A 20,002-nucleotide genomic window follows, 5' to 3' on the forward strand; every position below is an offset into this window, starting at 1 on the left:
ACGCCTGACTGATTTTTTCACACGTTGCCAGCAGTTAGGCTGGCAAAAATCATAAGGCAAATTACATTGGGGTCACACACACACACACACACACACACACACACACACGAACACACATTCATTCAGAGAGGGGTTAGCAGCCAGAAAATAGCTGTCAATGGCCAATGCCAAAGTTTGTTGGCCACGTTTACCACACGCTTGCCAAAAGGAGCCACAACAACAATAATTTATAATTCAATGAGTTAAAGTTGAATGCAATCCGACATTGCCAGAGTTTTAGACAGCTTACACTTGCAGAAAAACGATTTATTTAAGCAAATTTTCGCAAATACAAATATTAAACTAAAAATATAGTGTCTAATTTAGATTAGATGGATTTCATCAGAAAAAATGCCGCCTATATTTTGTACTCTATGGTATATATTGAGTGTATTGCTATATCAATATACCAAATATAGTATATTTTGAATGTATCAATACACCATGTGTAGAATTTGGTATATTCTAGCATTTTGTAGTATATTTTTGGTATATTTTAAGAATAATACGGCACTGTCTTGCTTTTACTTAAAATGGGTAGTGGGTATCTCCCTGTCGGGCACACTGCTTATTAAAAATATGAAATTAAGTAAAGATGGAAGCCTTTATAAAAACGATTGTATTCATTAAATAAATAAACAAGTTAACTTAAGAATATAAATAATAAAAGTGATCATATTAATTGCATTTAGTATAAAATATTATTATATTTTTTATCTATAGTAACAATATTAAGTAACTTTTCGAATAAAAATAATAAAAGTGACCGTAATAATAATTCAATATTTAGTTTGTGCAGCACAATTTAATTATATTTAGTATCAAAAGCATATACTCTGTAATTTTTCTCTCAGTGTAGCTTACGCACACATTCGTATTCGCATCGAAACACACGCATGTGTGCAAGTGTGTGTATGTGTGTGTGCTGTGGCCCGAGGGCGCATGCCACACAATTCACCTTGAAGGCAACTGAGAAGCGAAGATTAATTGCAGCAGCGCCTTTTGTTGCCGGCACTTATCTCGCTCCCTGCTCGCACTCTTCTCGCACCTCGCGTTCCCTCCTCCTCGCGCTATCGGCACGATAAGGAATTTTATTCGCTAGCCTCCAACGACCCAAAGACTCAAAGTCCAAGCTACTCTCCAAAAAGGGTAGACGACGACGACGAACCAGGCAAAAGACGTAATTGCATTTTGTTTGGCATCTCATTTTAGTTACGGTCTGGCAACTGTGGGCAACAGTCGAGTCTCTCGCCTTGCTTTACCTTGCCACCGCTTGATGATGTGGATAACGTGGGCCTACGAGCGAGCATAGGTGTCGCCTTGGCGATTAGGCAACCAACAGCCATCATCAGAGGCAGCAACATCAGCAGCAACAGTAACAACACAAAACTACTTCAATGAGTGCCCACCATGAATCAAAACTTAGTTTACCAGAAGCTGAGTAGAGAGAGAGAGAGAAAGGGAGATAGAGCGAGAGAATTGTGTGTGACTGACTCGATTCGTTAACGCCGCCTGACTGTCACAAGACTTTGAATAATGTGGCGCTCATTTGAATTATTGTTGTCGCCATCCAACAACAACAGCAACAACATCGACCCTCAAATGGCCATCAACAGTTGGCCAAAGGGTTTTAGGCTGTGCCCTTTTAGCCAGAATTCAAGCCGGAGCACTCACAATTTGTCTCTCAACCCAAAATGATCTAACGATGCTCTGTCATGTGCACTCTGATAAGCAGCCGACTATGTAGATGAATTGATAATGAGAGCAAGAGCAAGGGCAGCAGTTAGCAAGATTAACAGCATTGGAATGTGGAGTAGAGTGATGGGAAATACGGAAATGGAAGGGGGGAGAGAAGTGTATTTGAAGAAGAACTCGTTAAATTTAGATTACAACTCTTATTACAATTATTCAATATATTTCTTTACCTTTAATGTTAAATGTTAAAATGCTCAAATACAACTGAAACTGCTCTGAAATAAATGTGATTCAATAAAGAATTCATTTTCAAAATTCTAGATTAAAATCACATTTCTTTAAGAGCAGTCTAACTTATATTCCGCACAAATTTGTTTTGAAAATTGTCCAAAAATATTTTTTAATTATGCATTAGATTCTTTATTAAAATAATATATATTTATGTTAACTTTAACATAAACTGGTTTCCTGTAACCACAGTTATAATACTACAATTTCATATTTTTTCCACTCAAATTTCTTTTGTTAATTTAATTGTTTTATTTATTAAGCTCAACATTAACATTCTTTCTCTTTAACATTCTATTCATGGATTCAACATATAGAGTGTTAAAGTACATTAAAATTTCTTTTGTTCAGTTGTAAAGTTGTTTTGAAATTCCTTTTAGTATTGTATTTTATGAGTATCAGTATTTTTAGAATTGAACAAAGTGGTTCGTCAGGAAAGATCTTGACGGTAGAGTAAATAAAACACGTCTATCTGCTTTGACTGTTTAATCGCGACTACATATAATCTGAATGTAATGTATGTTAGTTTACTTTATTTCAACAAGTTTTGAAATGAAACTATTATTATTAGTATTAAAGGTATTACATTCATTCCGAATAATTTATTGACTTATAATATTATAATTTACATAATTTAGATTTAGATTTGCTTTTACTAACCATTGACTTTCACTACTTTCAATTTTCATCATTTATTTTATTTATTTTAATTTAAAATAAATCTACACTTATTAATTTCTATAATTCGTATCTATCTTAATTGTTGTTTCTTCAAAACATCTCAATTTGTAAGTATTCAGCATTGAACGAACTCCCACATAAATTTATTGACTTTACCTTGATTAAAGCTGTTGACTTTTCATTCATACATTTCACCGCTTTCTGCCCATGATTAACACCCAGTTGACCCGTTAAAAGGTCTCTTTAACTTTACTCCCACCATCAGAGTTTGCACTGAACAATGCTTCGATTATTGTTGGCGCCAAGTTTGTTTGGGATTTTTATTTTTCATGACGATCTTTTCAATTTCAACGGTTGTTTTTCACATGTCTAGAAAAAGATTTCAACCTTTTGTATAACCTAACCTTCTGCTAACCAGCTTTCAATCGCACAACTATAAAGGTTCATTTCTTTTGGGAGCCCCAATCTAACACTTGATGATTAAGCGGCGCCTCGATATGCTCACCTGTTGTATGTTTGGCGTTGTGGTACATTAAATAGATGGATTTTATAATTTGTTTGTATCGCTGGGTCGAATGTTACGAGCGGCGCCTCCACCCGAGCTCCTCTCTCCCTCTCCTCCATCTTCCCCTCAATGAAACACGCTACTCAATTTGATTTTGTTTTTGTTGCTGATGGTTTGGGGCCACACTTTGTGGAGTGAAAGTAATTTTTGGTATTTTTATGGAGAGTGAGTGAGAGGTAAAGCCGGTGCTGTATAAAGGAGAGAGCGGGAAGGAAGTAGAAAGAAAGAGAGGCAACTAGAGAGATGCCATTAAGACTGCATTCCTCTTAGTGCGCTGCTTGTCAAACATTTTCTTTTCTTTCTTGACTGGGTGTTGAAAGCTCTTTGGCTCTAAAGAGCATCCCAGCCACAGCACTTCACACCGAATTGCTCAATTCCCTCTCTTTCTCTCTCTCTCTTTATCTATTTCTTTCTCTGTTCCATTCACATTCTTTTGGCTTGACGAAAAACGATTAAAATAATTGGCTCGCGACGTTTTGTTCGTCTTTTGTGTAAAAGCCATTTGCATCTGATTTATTGCATTATAAATTGTGCGCATGCCTAAGTAGCTACGATTTTTTTTGTGACAAAAATTTAGAAAGTTGTCGTCATCGAGAGAACAGACAACAGACAATAAATACAGTACCAAGGCATTCTGCATTTTATTGACGTCGCATTCATAAATTATACCTAATGAGCCAACGCGTTGGCAACAACGTTCATTGCCACAGCCCAAAAGCAGCTAAACACAGAGCTTCTACTAAACTTTGGCCGTGGTATGAAATTATAATTGGAATGGAATGTGCAATGAGGCGTAGCTCTAATGCAAAACCCAAAGCTACAATTTATCAACTGGAAATTGACATTACAACATCTAACAATAGATTTGTCTAATTCAACTGCTTGAAATAGAAATGATTCTAGTAAGATTTGAGTAATGCATACAAGAAATAAGAAAACAAAAAATTAATGAATACAAAATATGAATTACATTTAAATGGAAATTTAATAAAATTAACAGAACAAATATTATTACAAAGTCAGTAAATTTAAAAACATAGTATGCAATTATACAAATATATAAATTTATTTTAGTTTTAATATTTATTTAAATTTAAGATATTTGCATTGAGATGTGTATATATACATCAATATAAAAATATATCCTGAATTTTATTAAAGATTCAAATTAAAATTTAAAAAATTAAATATTTTAGAATGTTTCTGTTCATCATCAAAAATATTAATAAACAATTCATTTAAAAAATTGTTATATAAATTATGAATAAAATTATTATAAGTAAAATCAAAATTTTTGGTCTTAATTCAAGATTACATAACGGAATGGCGAATATTAACATAATAGCTTAACTTACATATGTACATGAGAGTTGTTAGAAAGCACAGTTAATTTATTAATGTTGCGAGATCGGTAATATTCAAGCTAACTTCAATCCAACATATGAAATTTTACAAATAATAAGTTTTTATAATTTAATTGAAGCGATTGTTTGTGAGCTTTTCACTTTAAGAATATATCATAATTTATATTAAACATTAAAATAAAGTTTAATCTTTCAAATTTGTCTACAAATTCAAAATGAGAAATTAAATTTATATCATAAAATCTAATTAATTAATCTAATTACTGTTTAAATACAAATTTGACTGCCATTAAGAAATTTGTAAATGATTTATTTAAATAAATCATAGTACCAAGAAGTTTAAATTAATATTTAAATATGAATTTAAATGCAGTCAACAAAATTGTAAATGATTCATAAGCAATAGTTAGAAGCAAATTAGTAAATAACAAAATTCAATTTAACTTAAGCAACAACCTTAAAGAAGAAATAGAATTTTTCCGTGCTGCACCTACAATGATGATGATGTGTATTTATGCGCTTGGATAAACAATTCTATTTGCTTATCGTCGTGTCCCACTTTCAGCTGTTCATTAGAATATTGTTGTTGCCGTTGCAGTTCGTGGCTCGTTTGTTCCGCCCCGGCCTATCTTTCAAGATAAACATTTCCCAATTCCTCAGCACTTTTGTCACCTGCCCACGCCAATTTGCGAGTAAACGCTAGAAAAGAAAAAGAAACCCTCGTGTGTGTGTGTGTGTGTGTGTTGTCTTCAATTTACAGTTGTTGCAATTACAAATTGTCATATCATTTGGTTTGATAAATCCCTTTTTGTTTTTTACGCTTCGCAAGATGATAGTGTAAATTTCCTATCGCTTCTCGCAAATATTTACCAAAAAGAAGAAAAAGGGGGAAAATTGATCAAAAGCCCAAAGCCGCCCCCAGAGAAAATGCAAGGGAAACAGAGAGAAGGGAGAAAAGGCAAACGCGTGCCAAGTTCTTGTTATTAATCAAAAGCACACAATTTTTTAATGATGTTGCCGCATGACATCGAATTGTTGCTGTAGTTGTTGCACGGTTGCGATAATATTTGGATTAGTTCAAGTCAATTGCATTTTGGCAAGACGCTCCACACTTTTGCTGCCTTTTTCCGAGTGGCGCGTGCAACAACACGATGCTGCAATGAGACGAATCTAATGTTGCACACGTGGCCTGCAACTATCCCACTGAGTTGTGCTTTTTTTTTGGTGGTGGGTGGTGGTGGGTGGTGCTCCACTAAGATAGCCGGGGCGAAAAAGCAAAACTGGCCAAGCCAAACCACCAACCATCGAAGTTAAATGTTGTGTTAAGATTAGCAATAGCCAAAAACGCCGCCACAAAAGCGGCTTATCGACCTGGCAAGGGTTCGAAGTTTGGAGTCTTTTCATACCCACTACCCATAAAGTAGAAGGGTATATAAAACTTGAGGAAATTTAAATTTAAGAAACACTTTCGTATTACAAAAAAAAACGCCTACTGCAATCGGGTCTTAGCTGCTTTACCGAGCAATGCTCTATGGTATATTTTTCAATATACTAAATATAGGTTTTAATACATTTTTGTATTTTTGAGGTTTATTATTTTGGTATTCTTTTAATACCGTACTGTTTTTCTTTTATTAATGGGTAGCTGGTATATTTTGAATGTAGTATTATATCAATATACTACATAAGCATTTTAGTATTTTTGCGGTATATTATTTTAATATAGTTTAAATACCGCACTGTGTTGCTTTTATTTATGGGTAGCTATCAATATACTAAATATAAAAGTTAGTATTTTTGCGGTATATTTTTTGGTACACTGTTTTGCTTTTATTTGTGATAACCTGGTATATTTGGATAATCTATATCAATATACTAAATATAGATTTTGGTATTTTTGCAGTATATTATTTTAGTATATTTAACACCACATTGTATTGCTTTAATTCATTAGTAGCGGGTATGTCTAAGTTGAGCAAACTGTAGCTTTCTTATTATTATTATTTTTTTTTTGGGGTTGCGGTTTTTGTATCATGCAACTACGTGAGTGGCATGACAACAAAATGTGTGTGGCATGCGGGTTAGCGACATGCCCGAAATATTTTCTACTCTTGTTTTCCTCTGCTGCTGCTATGCTCCTTGACTGCCTAATGACCCCGGCCAGGAAGTGTGCGTGTGTGGGTGGGGGGAGGGTATCAGGCGCAGGTGCTGTTGGCCATCAAATATGCTCACACTATGCCTAATTTATAGCTGTGTGCGTGTGTGTGTTTGTGCATAGCGCTAAATGCTATACAAACTTCAAGACAACCTTATCGTAGGTTCCTTTTCTTGGGCATAGAGCATTTAACACCTTGAAAAAACGTTGCGTGTGGCCATCAACACAAGAATTGGGTAGATAAAACTGTACGAGCTAATCGGTAAACGGAGATTTACTTTGATCGTGTACGAGCTCTTAAGAATGAGCTCACAATTGGTACGGGACATTTCATTGCGTTTTATGGTCGTTAGAGAATAATGGCAAACAGATAAGATTATTAAAATAAATGTGTATTGATATTTTTTAATTTTATAGTTTACAATTAACCTTTACCTTTGTCATACTTTCGTCTTTTCAATGCTATTAATATATTTTCTGTTAAAATTATATCTTTCGTTTACAAATCTTATAATATGTATTTATAATTTTTATTTTATATGCTTTTGCAATTGTATTTTTTTTAAATGAATTATTATCAACTTGGAGGAAATAAACAAAATAAAGAAAGAAAGAAAATTGTGTAAGCTGACTAGAATAAATAGATAATTTATTTTAATAAAAGAATTTCTTATGTAAGGGCCTTAGTTGCTTTGGCTGACAATCTGATATATTTTTTACTCTATGATATATTTAAAATGTAGTACTATAACGATATACAAAAGATGAGCTTTGGTATATTTTAGGTTAGCGGGTGCAGTAATAATGAAGAAGCTTATATTATTTCCAAATTAATACCAATAAAAAATAGATGAAGTTATCACATATGACATTACTAAAAGTAATAATCATTTATTTAGAAAAAATATTGAGTATATGAGAATCATGTTTGCCATATTTTTTAATTTATCGATGGCAATAAAATCAAATACTGCAAATTGCATTTAAAAAACGAAAAATGAAAAAGTGGGAAGCCTTCTACTCTATCAAAAATATACTGCTACAAAATTGTTATCGCTGTCTGTTGCTTCAAAATTCTTTTTCGTCTGTCATATACACACGCACTCACTCACATACACACACACTCACGCATACGCACACACAATCTGAACTGTCCTGTGGGCAAATTGAATGGCAAATTTGTCTGCACACAGCAGCAACAGCAGCAAAAAACTTTTTAATTGAAAAACAATTTTTTGCAATTTCTTGTTCAATTTTTTTTTTTGGTTATTCTGCAGGTGAATGGTGTGGAAGAGGGGATTGCAGCAGAGCAGCGGGAAAGGCAATTCATTTTGACTTGCCTTGCGCTTTTTCGGACATTTCAAGTTCCATAAATGTGTTGAGATATATGTTTCTTTTCCCCTTTTTTCCTCTGTTGATTCGTATAACTAGTTTCTGTAAGTTTCAGGAAGTAAGGAGAAGTGATGAGGCGGTGGTGGGTGGTGGGTGAAGCGATGTTGTGGAGCGCCGGCGGCCATTTATTGACTTGACTTCCGTGCGTATGTCGCAATTTCCGGTTTACGGCAAACGAAATAAAAACGTAATTTAATGCTGCATGAAACGGAATGATTGCCGTACCACGTAGTCGATTGGTATGTGTCTAAGTCACACAACATTTTACGCTTTAATTGAAATCGTTAGATTTGCTACTTTATGCACACAACTCAAGAGGCTGCCATCAAGTCAAGAAGGAAAGCCACAGGTCCGACAATTTTATTGTATTCTATTATAATTTTCACACTTTTGCTTTGAGTTGTGCTTTGAGGTTTTTGAGTTTGATTTCAAGTTTTTCAAGTGTTTTCGCTTTGCATGCAAATGCATTTGGTCATATTTGTCGTTTTTATGGTGCTCGATTGATAAGCAGGACGCACTGGAAGGCGTTGACATTAAGCCACTGGCTGAGTGGTAAACGAGGGTTGTCAGTGAAGTTGCTTTTGGGGGTCATTTGAAAACTATTTAGTTAGAAAGTTAAATTAGTAAACTTATTAAACTCTATGTTGATACTTTATTTATTTCCTACCAAATACAAATGCGTCTACTTTTTGCCAATATATCTCATACACTTGAAACATTGATAAAGTATTTAAATTATATTTGATCATACTTTTTTTCAAAAGAAAAAAATATTTATTCACTTTTGTTTCAAATATTTTTTATATATTGAAAAGTTTTCAAATTCTTTATCCATAAACTGCCTAAAATACGTTTACTTAAGTAACATTAGTACACTAACTCTGGGTTTAGTTGTTATTTTCAAAGTTTTAAGTTAGTGCTTCTTTTTAGAATATATTTAATATTATTTGCCAGAAGTTCATAGTTCGTATTATATTTTAAAAAAAATGCCTTTTTTTCAAAAAGAATATTGTGGACTTACTTAACTATCGCCTAAATCTTACCCATAGTTTATTTTTTAAATTTGATGGAATTCTTATCCACAACTTTTTAATCTTTTATTGACATAGAAATAATTGAAATTTGTACCCTCATTCAATGCGAATATAAATGTATTAAAAACTTGACTATTTCCCATTGTGTAACTTTTGTTGCTCCCCTCGCTGAGCCGCTAACCAATCGAACAGCCGCACACCTGCCGTTGTTGCTGCTGCTGCCGCTGCGCTAGTGAGCTACTAAAGTCACCTGGTTTATGGCGCGATGAAACTGCGGGCGCTCCATTTGCACTTCCAGATGCGGGTTAAGCTCTCCAACTCGCTCTCGCTCTAACCAATGCTCAGTCTCGCTCACTCTCACACTAACTGCTGAGAACTGGGCATTAGCATTAAAGCGGATCAGTCAGTCAGTCATCGGCAAGTTTATAGCTGCAGCCGCGACTGCAGCTCTCACAAATGAATCGGCGATAAGCCGACCTCAGCTCAGCTCAGCTTCGATGGGTTCAACAAACTAAACAATGGACCAACCGCTGGCGTCACTTAATTGAATTACCATTGACCAGAGAATGCAGCCGTGACCACGACTTCGATGGCATCCATCGAATGCCAATATGAGAAGAGCTGCATGTGGAAAAATAGTTTGAAAAGTCATCCAATTGCTGACACATTAGCGCATAATTTGCCAATCCAGCATAGCAAGCAAAGTGTAGAGCTTCCCCACAAAATTCCCATACTCAGCAACATTCTCTCCGTCTGCGCTCTTAATTAACCGCTTCGGTTAGAAGAGAAATTAACTCGATTGCGCGTTAATTAGACGCGCTGCGTTTAATGAACTCTTTGTGACCCAGCCAGCATCCAATAAGAACAGTCTCTGTGCGTGTGTGAGTGTGTGCGTGTGTGTTTGCCGTATTCAATATCTGTGTGTAGGCGGAGATTTTTCTTCTGCGTTTTTTTTTACAGTTTTTAGGCTGACCAGTTGGTCATCATCTCGACAGCAGTCATGAGGTCAGTTGAATGATTACATGGTGTCATTCACTGAAGCCGTTCATCATATGCATAATTAAACTTTGGGTATTTAATACCCAAAACATAAGCTGTTAAAAATGTTAAATGAATGTGAACAGAGTGAAAAATGTTATATTAAAAGAGCAAAGGATAGGGGATTAAATATTTACTACTACAAATTTAATTAAATAGTTATTATAATCAAATAAAAAATGTTCCTAAAATATAAAGAAAATTGCAATCAAAATATTTTATTTTATTTTATTCAACTAATTTATAAAGTAACAAAATAATTGATTATAATATATGTATATTCGAATAGTAAAAGCAATCAATCTTATTCCCAAGAATTTTTTTTTTGATCAAATTAAAACTGCTTAAAAATATGAACATTTTGTAAAAGTTACTAAGCAAAATAACAAATTTGAACTATATTTGATTGACTGCTTAAATTACATAGTAGAAAAGCTGAAGAGAATTAAAATTTTGAATCAATATTATATAATATGATGTGAACCGTGAAGGTTTATTCTTAAATTTAGATACAAATTATAAGAAATTTCTAAATTTCCCAATTTTAAAATTCAAGATTATAATCTAAATTCAAGAATGGAAAATTCCACTTTTCCGTCTAAATTTTTTTCTCTGTGTGCTATCATTTCTCTTGAATATCTCATGATTTCATTAATAATAAAGCCAATAGCTGTGCAATAACTAAACACTTCTCTTTTAATTAAAATAGTCAATTAAAGCAAAGAATTTATGCTCTTAAAGCTAGTTTCTTAACTGAGCACTCAACTCGCATCAGTTGTAAAGTTGATGGATAAAGCATTAAATACTCTGTCGATTTCCTTTCGCAGTAATTAAAACTTAAATAGTTATTTATATGTATTTTGCAAAAGATAGCACCGAAATGCTGTCCACTTCTCATTCGTGTAATTAAGTCAAAATTATGACATTTGACTTCATTTATAAGCCTAAAATACGAGTTGTTCGCATCTTTTGATTAAACGGGTTGTGTAGTATTTTATTGATGTCGATTAAGCCACACTTAAAAACCAAAACTGGTTTCGAAATTGTTTTATGGCCATTCAATGACAGTTGAGATGTGCCGAACGAATGATTAACGATGAATTAAGCTAAATTGGAGCTAAGAATTGTATAAATAACTGACATAAATTTACAAGAAATATGCTAGAGCTTAAAGAATTCAGTGCGCACTCAGTTTAGCTATGAAATGTATCCATGAGATACTCTTCAATTGCATGGCACGCGTTCGATTCCCTCACGGGCCATTGAGTGTGCAAATAAATGCGCTTAATTAATTGCATTTTTGCACTTTCGAGTGCCGAACCAATCCCCTATAAAAAAAAGCTGCCTGCCTACAATCGATGCAGATGACTCTCAACCGCTCTCCCCCTGTCTCTCTCTTTCTCACGTTTATTCGCTTGTTGGTTGACTTCAAATATGCATCAATAAACTCAATTAAACGTGAACGAGAAACGCTTCAAATCAAATGCACAGCAGCAGCTGCAAAGTGAGCAGCTTCCTTTCAGCTTCCATTGGCGGGGGAGTAAATAATAATGATGCTCAAAATGATGATGAGGATTTACTACATTTGATACCCTCTAGGGAGAAACAGGAAAGTGGGATGCATAAAGTTTGCCAGTTGCAACTTATTATTGTATATATTTGTATGCATTTATACAGTGAATTAATATTGAGTGAATACTTCGAGAATTTTTAAATAGTTTTTATTACTCATTAATAATTTGTATACAGTCTTTAACTTTAAAGATTTTATTACATAGTTTTTAAAAAACAAAAGATGTTTTTATTAAAAAATAATATAGAATTGTATATGATTAACAATCGTCCATTTAATACTTAATTTTGACATGCTTTAAAGTTTTGATTACTAAATATTTGTAGTTTAACAAAAGTACTTTTATTCCAATTATATCATTAGGTTTTTTGGTTCTATTCATCATGTATTAGTCGACGATATGTAGTTCTTATTGTTATAATATTAATGCTAAATACTTCAAGTTCTATTTGCCATGTTATAATGTTGAAATATCTGTTCTATCTTTGCTTAAAACATGAAGGATAATTACTAATGAAAATAATTACTAGCGCCTTACAGGGTATTTAATAGTTTACTCATAGCTATTTCTGCTGGCAAGTTTTTCATATTTTCTTTTTGAGCCCAAGTCTTGGGCCATGTCAGGGCATTAGTTGGGTTGTCGTGGAGACATGTAGGAAGCTGAGGATTTGCCAAAGGGAACAAGATAAACTGAGGTGCCAGGTGTCTGGAGCATGATGTTGTTGTGGGCGTCTTAACTTGTTTGCCATGAGCTGCCACCACTCTCTATGTTTTTTCTCTGTTTATACCTGCTACCTATAGAGTAGAAGGGTATTATAGCAATCTCACATATGATTTCAACGTAATACTTAATATATTGATTCTAACAATATGATATATTTTGTACTCTATGGAATATTTGAAATATAGTATTATATAATAACTTATAACAATTAGACATACAGTATATGTTAAATGTAATAGTTATTGATATACCAAATATAGTATTTGGTATATTTTTAGTATGTTTTGGTATATATATGGTATATATAAATATATATGGTATATTGATTTTACATATTTTAAAAATAATACCCCACTGTTCTGTACGTATTTAAAATGAGTAGCGGGTATCTCACCGCTGCTCACAATCGAGCAGAATCAACTTTAGCATTATTGCATGTTTTTTTATGTTATTCCTGTTCACCTGGCCAACTGAAAATAGTTGATTGTAGTTAGATGCGGCCCAAACGCATCTTTCAGCGCGTTGGTGGAGCTTCATTTGTTATAGAAACATTTGGACATTGAATCAATCTCAAATTCGCCAGGTGACGATTGAGCGAGAGACTCGAGGGGAGCCCCCGCAGTTGGGGTTAAGCGTAAGCGCCATAAAATTAGGCAAAAACAAACAAATAAAAACATCAAATAAATAAATCAATTTAGAAACAAGTCTCAAAGTAGCCGCACTACGAATTTCCTTTTCGTTTTCGTTTTCAGTTTTCATTTTCAATTTGAATTTTCGTTCTCGTTTTCACTTTGAAATGCAAACCAAGGAACGCGTGGCGCATCCGCTAATTATCTGTGGCAACTACCCCCCGCAAATGTGTCTTGCAGCCACAGCAATAGTATGTGTATGAGTGTGTGTGTGTGTGTGTGTGTGTGTGTAAACAATTCTTCGGTTCTAAAAGTAACATTAAACCCTTTGCATTCAATGCCTTTGACTGATGCGCGCTGGGCAACTGTTTAGCCGATTGATGAAAGGGGTAACAGGGACATGCTTTGGCTATTCTGGCGGGGGGTATATAGATCAAAGTGTTCAGTTTTTTGTACTCTTCATCTGCTGCTCCTCTTCTCATTCCCATTCCCATTCTTTTTTTGACAGAAACAAACATTGCCCTGCACTTTATTTACATTGGCTTCCGGTTGAATTTGAATTTCGGTTTCTCGTTGGTTTTTTGGTATATTCCATTTTTTTAGTTCTTTGGTATTTTCGGAATTTTATTTGTTGTTCTAGCGAAAATAAAAAGCGAAAAATATGTTCGAGTCTGAATGGGAACGAAACTCGTTGGCAATTGTAAACAATTTGTGTGGGGAAAAGTCAACTGCGTATGCAACTTAATGGAAAACATGCGTGTGTTTGTGCGTGTGTAGTTTACACTGAATGGAATTGAAATCATATCAATCGAAATTCGATATAATCTCTGGAATGGACATTCAATGAGATTTCTTGTGCTTTAAACTTGGACCTTTTGGTCGGTAAAATCGTCACGACTTTTCATTCAATTTCAGAACACGTTTCCGTTGTTCTCGATATAGTCAAGTCGTATACCTCTTATATACCCCCCTTATTATCTGAAACGTTTATCGAAAAGCCATAAAGTTTTCATTATTACGCATTTACCGTTGCCTCTGCGTTTAATTACGTTTCATATTAAAGCCAAGAAAGGGCCAAAGACACAAAAAACACAAGAAACAAAAAACAAAAAACAAGCAGCAAATCCACAACCCAAAACTCGAATCCCAAATCCAAACAATGGAGCCAAAGAAGTCGCTGTGCTTCTTGCGGAATCACGTGCCATGCGCAACGTTCTAAATTTCAATTGAATTCAATTTAATTAGCTGTAAGCGTAAGAAAAAAATCCAAACGCTTTGGGCCATCATTATTATACAGCTTGTACCAAGCTGAATGAATCGTTCTCGAATCTTAATTTGTATGCATCGAAAGTAGCTTCCAGTTGTCTTGTTGTCTGTCGTCCAGGCGTGTACAATAATCACACTGACATAATTTGCATTTAATAGTTTTTCCCTACTCCATTTTGGGATGTGTTCTCTTCTTAAGCTTTTTCATTTTTCTTGGTATAACCAAAAGAAAATAATAGCACATTTTGTTCTAAATTAAAAATGAGTTGAGTTGAGTTGAGAAATTCAGAAACTAATAGAAAAAAATGTATACAAATTTCATAAGTTAAAAATTATTAGTTTTTGTTCCAAATTGAAAATGAGTTGAGTTGAGTTGAGAAATTAAGAAACTAATAGAAAAAAGATATACAAATTTCAAAAGTTGAAAATAAATATTACCAGCATTTTATCAGTTCTTCGTTTTAGACTATTAACTATATTAATTTTAATTTAATTTAATTTCATAAATGCCTTCAAATTTTTGGAATATTGACATATATGTAGTAGTAGTTCATATTACCATCATACTATTATAACATTTTATTTATTTTATTAAGTTAGATATAATATAATATACCATATTAAGTCTTTGGGAAAGTTGAAAGTTCTTTAAGGTTTTTCCACCTTCCCAAATGATAATAGTATGACGATAATATGATATATGATGATGATGTGATATGATATATATTTATATATATATATATGTATATGTATAATATATTTATCAATATTCCAAAAATATATATATAAGCAACATTTTTTGTGGTAAAGAAAATAGATTTATTTTAATCAAAATTTTTTTACGTGAATAAATATTTTACAACATTAATTAAATACAAAATACGAGTCTGAAATGCTTCATATGCATATTGCATTATTATTATTATTCTCAGAAACTTAAAAATTGTAAATTGTAATACATGCAGTATTCTTTTGCTCTTTAAATGAACTCTAATTGTATATTTTGTATTGTTTTCAAACTGAATGACCTATTTAATGGATACTAACTGCCGCCTACTAAACAGTTGTCTCATTATATTCATCACTAAATGGCCAATGCGAGTGGAAAGCGTGTGCGGAGAATCATTCCAATTGTGGCTGGTCCAAATCCGCTTGGCAAATGGAAGCACCACAAATGGCAAAGTAACCGAACTGGGCTGGAATAGGATATTTAATTTGCAGCCATAATTTCATTAGAGTAACAATGAAACCCTTTGTGACTCCCACTCCCCCCATTCCCCTGCAATCATGCGCTCTAGATACAATCTCAATGTGGCTCTTCGCTCGGCGGTTTTGGTGGAAATTCAATCAGAGCGGCGAGAGTGTGGATGTTGTGATGTCCAGGATGTGCGGCAGGTTTATCAACAGTATACGCATTTCAAAGCAAACACTTTAGGCAGATTTATGCACTCACACACACACACACAGAGACAGACAACCACACACAATCCGCACACACAGACAGACAGAGAGAAATACACAGATAGAGATACAAAGTTTATCTTTCGCCGTTTTCAAGAACACATTTCCAAAGAGAGAGAGTGAAGGATCTGTTGTATCCTGGCCATATGCATATTTATTAATTTGCGTATGTGTATTTGTTGGCAACTGTGTGTGTGTGTGTTTACACGCTGCTAACATATTCATAGACAATTGCCAAATGTAATTAAATACGTTTACAAAAGCTTTTGCTTTTGCCAACTCGACGCACTCGCATTTTGGTTCAGTTTGAAGAGGTTCATTCGTTTTGAAGGGGATTTTGAGGTTTGAGGCATGTGTTTGTTGCATGCAACACACACACATTTGCATTTACTGTTTTGTCGTAGCTACAATGGCAATCGCTGTTAAATATGACTCTTGTTCAATGTACCCAAAGCTAATTAATGTTGCAACATGTGGCATTGTGGCAAGCTAGATTTATCATTGTTACGACATTTTGCTATTATTATCATTGTATTTGACCACTTTTCTAGTGCGTTTAATTATTTGTAAATATTATTATTTCAATGTATTTGCTTTCCAAATGACGTCAAAACATTCAAATTTCAATTGAAAGATTATTGCACAATCATATTATTTTACATTAGTGCTAGGCTGAGTTTGTCAACGTTATTAATATTTATTTTAATTTTTATTTATATTGCAGATTCATCATGTTGTTCAGGTAAGAATATCAAGTGAAATCTTTACAAAACTAATTTAATTATGGTTGTTATTTGAAGATGTCGAAATAATAATAATAATCTCTGATTGTTTGTTAAGAGAGAATTTTACACCTGTTTTATTTTAAGATTTTATGCTAACTAAAATGTTGTTTTATTAAAGTTTCATTGCATTGCACTTTAATCGACGTTTTTAAACCATTTATTATCACAAATTAATAACTAATATTATCACAAATTTTAACTATTTTAACCAACTGGAATTCTGTGGCATGGCGAAAGTTTTTTAGTTGTTTGACGTTTGATGATTTCCTAAATCACAAATGATTTCATTGCTCTCCTGTATTTCTTAGACAAATTGGGACAAAATTCAATTTTTCAGCTTCATTTTAATTTGTTTAACTTTGGCGCACAGCTGAGTCCTCAAATCAATATCATTTGTACACTTTATTGTTTGGATACAGCCTATGTACTATCTTGCCAGAACACTTTTGGCACTCGACTTTCAACTCTTTGCCTTAATCTCAGAACAATCCCATCTGGTGCTCTTCTCACTGAACAACTGTATCTTTGTGATTCTCACAGCAATTGGCTCTGGCAAAGTTTTATTAGAAAGCAAAACTTTCTTTGTCCGTTTCTTGTCTGTTATAGAGATGTGTGTTTGGAGTCGAAGCTTTGCAGCTGAGCCCGAGTCGAAGCAAAATCAAATGGCATAAAAAGTTGCCTTTAGCTGGCACCCAATAACAATGGGGTTGACAGTGTTACCAGGTCTTATGAGATTAGCAAACGTAAAGCCGATTGTAAATTTATAAATAGCATCAAATGCTATTGTAGTTGCTTTCAAATGTCATTAGAGCTGAGTTGCTTTCCTCCCTCGTATCTCCATCTCATGTGGGTGTCTGACACACATTCGCACATTAACGACACTCTGAAAGCCTTTTTCCAAGGGGAGGACATTTTTGCCATACATTTGTCAACTTGTCGTTGTCATTGTTGTTGTCTTCGTTGTTGTTGTCTATCTGCTGTTCTTTGACATCGCATCTTGGCAATTAGTTAATGTCAAACAAGCGCACTAACAATGGCATTGGGTGAAACTAACAATTAAAAATTAGATTAATCTTGCAGCTGTGTGCAAAATGCATAATCAACTGGTGTGAGTAGAAATATCAACTATTTAGACAATTTGTTAGTCATGCTGTTGAGCTTTATGCATTGCAATTAATTGACACTTAACGTAATTATAAACTTTGATAACTCTTTAACTACTTCACCTAATATTCATTTAAAGTATATTTATAAATGAATAATTCTTAATTTTGATTGCAAATTATTTGAAGTTGTTTAAAATTGCTTAATTTAAAAACTCTGAAGCAGTTGCAAATCAATTCAAGCAAATGTCAACAAATTATTCAATTCCTTACTTTAAATGAAAGTTGGCCCAAATTTTTAAAAATTGTCTTCAATTCATTTATTTTCTTACACTACTCTAGGAATATCTACTTTTTTGGCATTGATCAAATCAAAATTTGTATTTACGCAACGTATCCCTTAGCACTTTTTTTTAATCCTTAAAAGACATATCCTTATTATTATTAAAATAAATTAAATTTAAATTATAAAATAATACATAATATATATATTGCTTACACATTTATTTCATTTATTTTAATAGACATTTAAATTTTAAAGTAAATGTTAAATTTGTCTAACAATATTAATTTTCAAATTTATCCACTTATTAGATTTAATCAGAAGACTTTTATTTATATGTTATAATCATAGTAATCATCTTTATCTTCTTCCCTTTCACGTACTTTAATTCGAGAGCTTGGAGTAGTTGTTGTAGTCGTAGTTGTCGTAGTTGTTGTAAGACATTTGCTTGAGTCTCCTTGCAAGCAATTGAGTTTGTTGGTAACTTCATTTAATGAAGAATTACATTTTGTCAGCTCAGTTGTTGTGTCCCTTAGGGTAAATCCATTGCTCATAAGCTCATATCTGATCTCTCCATACGAATATTGACAGTCATCTACAAATTTAATACAATTATATAATTTACAAAGAAAATCCCTTCTTATGTGCCATACTTAATTCTTTCTTCAGATTCGATATCTCCGGATTCGAAGAATCTTTATTTTTAAGCTTGATTTCACATTCATCTAAAAGAAATTAATATTAACTTAACAATTTAACAATCCATATACTCTACATACGATGGCTATGGCGAACATCAATGCTCTCATGATATTGAAAACTCAAATCCATTTGACACGATTCTTAAACAGAAAACACAATTTAATTTCAATATCATTTTTGGAAGTTAACTTCTTACCTAATAAACTTTTTTGGTCGCGTTGATATTTCTTGAAGTTTTCATCGCTCAAATTCGAGTGATTCAATTGAGTTTTATCTGAAAATAAGATGTATTAGTTTTGCTTGATTTATCCTAATTATTCTCATAAATTTACATAGTTCACTTTCGAGCTCTTTTATTTTATCATATCGCGTCGCAGCTTGAGATATTAACTTATTATTTTCCAGGTTAACTAAAATAAAAATATTATTAAAATCAAATTGCGCAAACTTTTGTATATCATCGTAGTTTACTCTGCTTGTTTGCTGACTTCAATTTTGAAATTGTAGCATTATAGTTTTTAATGGTTGTTTGTAGATTCTTTATTTCACGTTCAGTTTGGTGCTTGTAATCGGATGCTTCCTGCTTAGCTTTACTGGTTTCATTTATTTGAATATCCAGGAGTTTTGATTTGTTTTCTAGCTGAGCTTTTTGATACTCGATTATCTCATCTTTTAAATTTGATTTAAATTCGATATTATCGTTATTCGTTTGGATCGTTTCGGTTGTTGATTGAAGCTCCTTGTTTGATGTCACTTTCTCATAATTCTCCGAACTTGCATTACCATCCTTTTCATTTGGTAACTTAGTTGTATCTTCGCTTGGTAAATTAGTAGTTGAACTAAATTCACCATTTGTTGGCTGTGAGTTTACTGTCCATATTTGCACAATTAAAAGGAATACAGCAAATAATTTAAGTCTCTTTTTCATATTGAATTTAAGATTCGCAACCGTTCACCAGTCGAGACCAATAACTACTAAATGATGTGGATAGCTCGCAGCGTAGATGAAGCTAAAGTAAATAATATAAATGAGTGGCGAAAGCTTAACAATCAGCACTTTTTAAATATATATATCAAGTTCCGGTAGCCAATCTTTTAACTTGCTTTTAATGCTGAAATTCACAACGACAAAAATTAAGTTCCCAATGTTTCTAAATATAAATTAACTTTCATGTCCATATCGCATCCTAAGCTTCAAATAACATTAACTAAACTCCTTCTTTAG

At 33.2% G+C, this 20,002-nt stretch overlaps 1 protein-coding gene across 1 annotated transcript; it reads right to left on the reverse strand.

Annotated features, from left to right (window-relative positions):
• Positions 1–18,407: 18,407 nt before the first annotated feature.
• LOC133848081 (DNA ligase 1-like) lies at positions 18,408–19,736 on the reverse strand. Its single transcript, XM_062283465.1, has 6 exons — positions 19,249–19,736; positions 19,110–19,187; positions 18,974–19,051; positions 18,855–18,917; positions 18,729–18,800; positions 18,408–18,670 (listed from the first exon to the last, which is right to left on the reverse strand). Exons 1-6 carry the CDS (start codon positions 19,703–19,705, stop codon positions 18,408–18,410), a joined length of 1,011 nt encoding a protein of 336 aa, XP_062139449.1. The 5' UTR covers positions 19,706–19,736.
• Positions 19,737–20,002: the final 266 nt, after the last annotated feature.

This window comes from Drosophila sulfurigaster, chromosome 2L (genome assembly GCF_023558435.1).
Source record: "Drosophila sulfurigaster albostrigata strain 15112-1811.04 chromosome 2L, ASM2355843v2, whole genome shotgun sequence".
Classification (NCBI taxonomy): domain Eukaryota; kingdom Metazoa; phylum Arthropoda; class Insecta; order Diptera; family Drosophilidae; genus Drosophila; species Drosophila sulfurigaster.

Excerpts from the sequence above, each read along its gene's own strand:
- LOC133848081 (XM_062283465.1), bottom strand. The coding sequence starts at position 19,705 with ATGAAAAAGAGACTTAAATTATTTGCTGTATTCCTTTTAATTGTGCAA. Across the intron at positions 19,052-19,109 it reads AGAGCTCGAAAGTGAACTAT|ATAAAACTCAATTGAATCAC; the intron begins GTAAATTTATGA and ends TCTTATTTTCAG. Across the intron at positions 18,918-18,973 it reads CGACCAAAAAAGTTTATTAG|AATCGTGTCAAATGGATTTG; the intron begins GTAAGAAGTTAA and ends TTTCTGTTTAAG.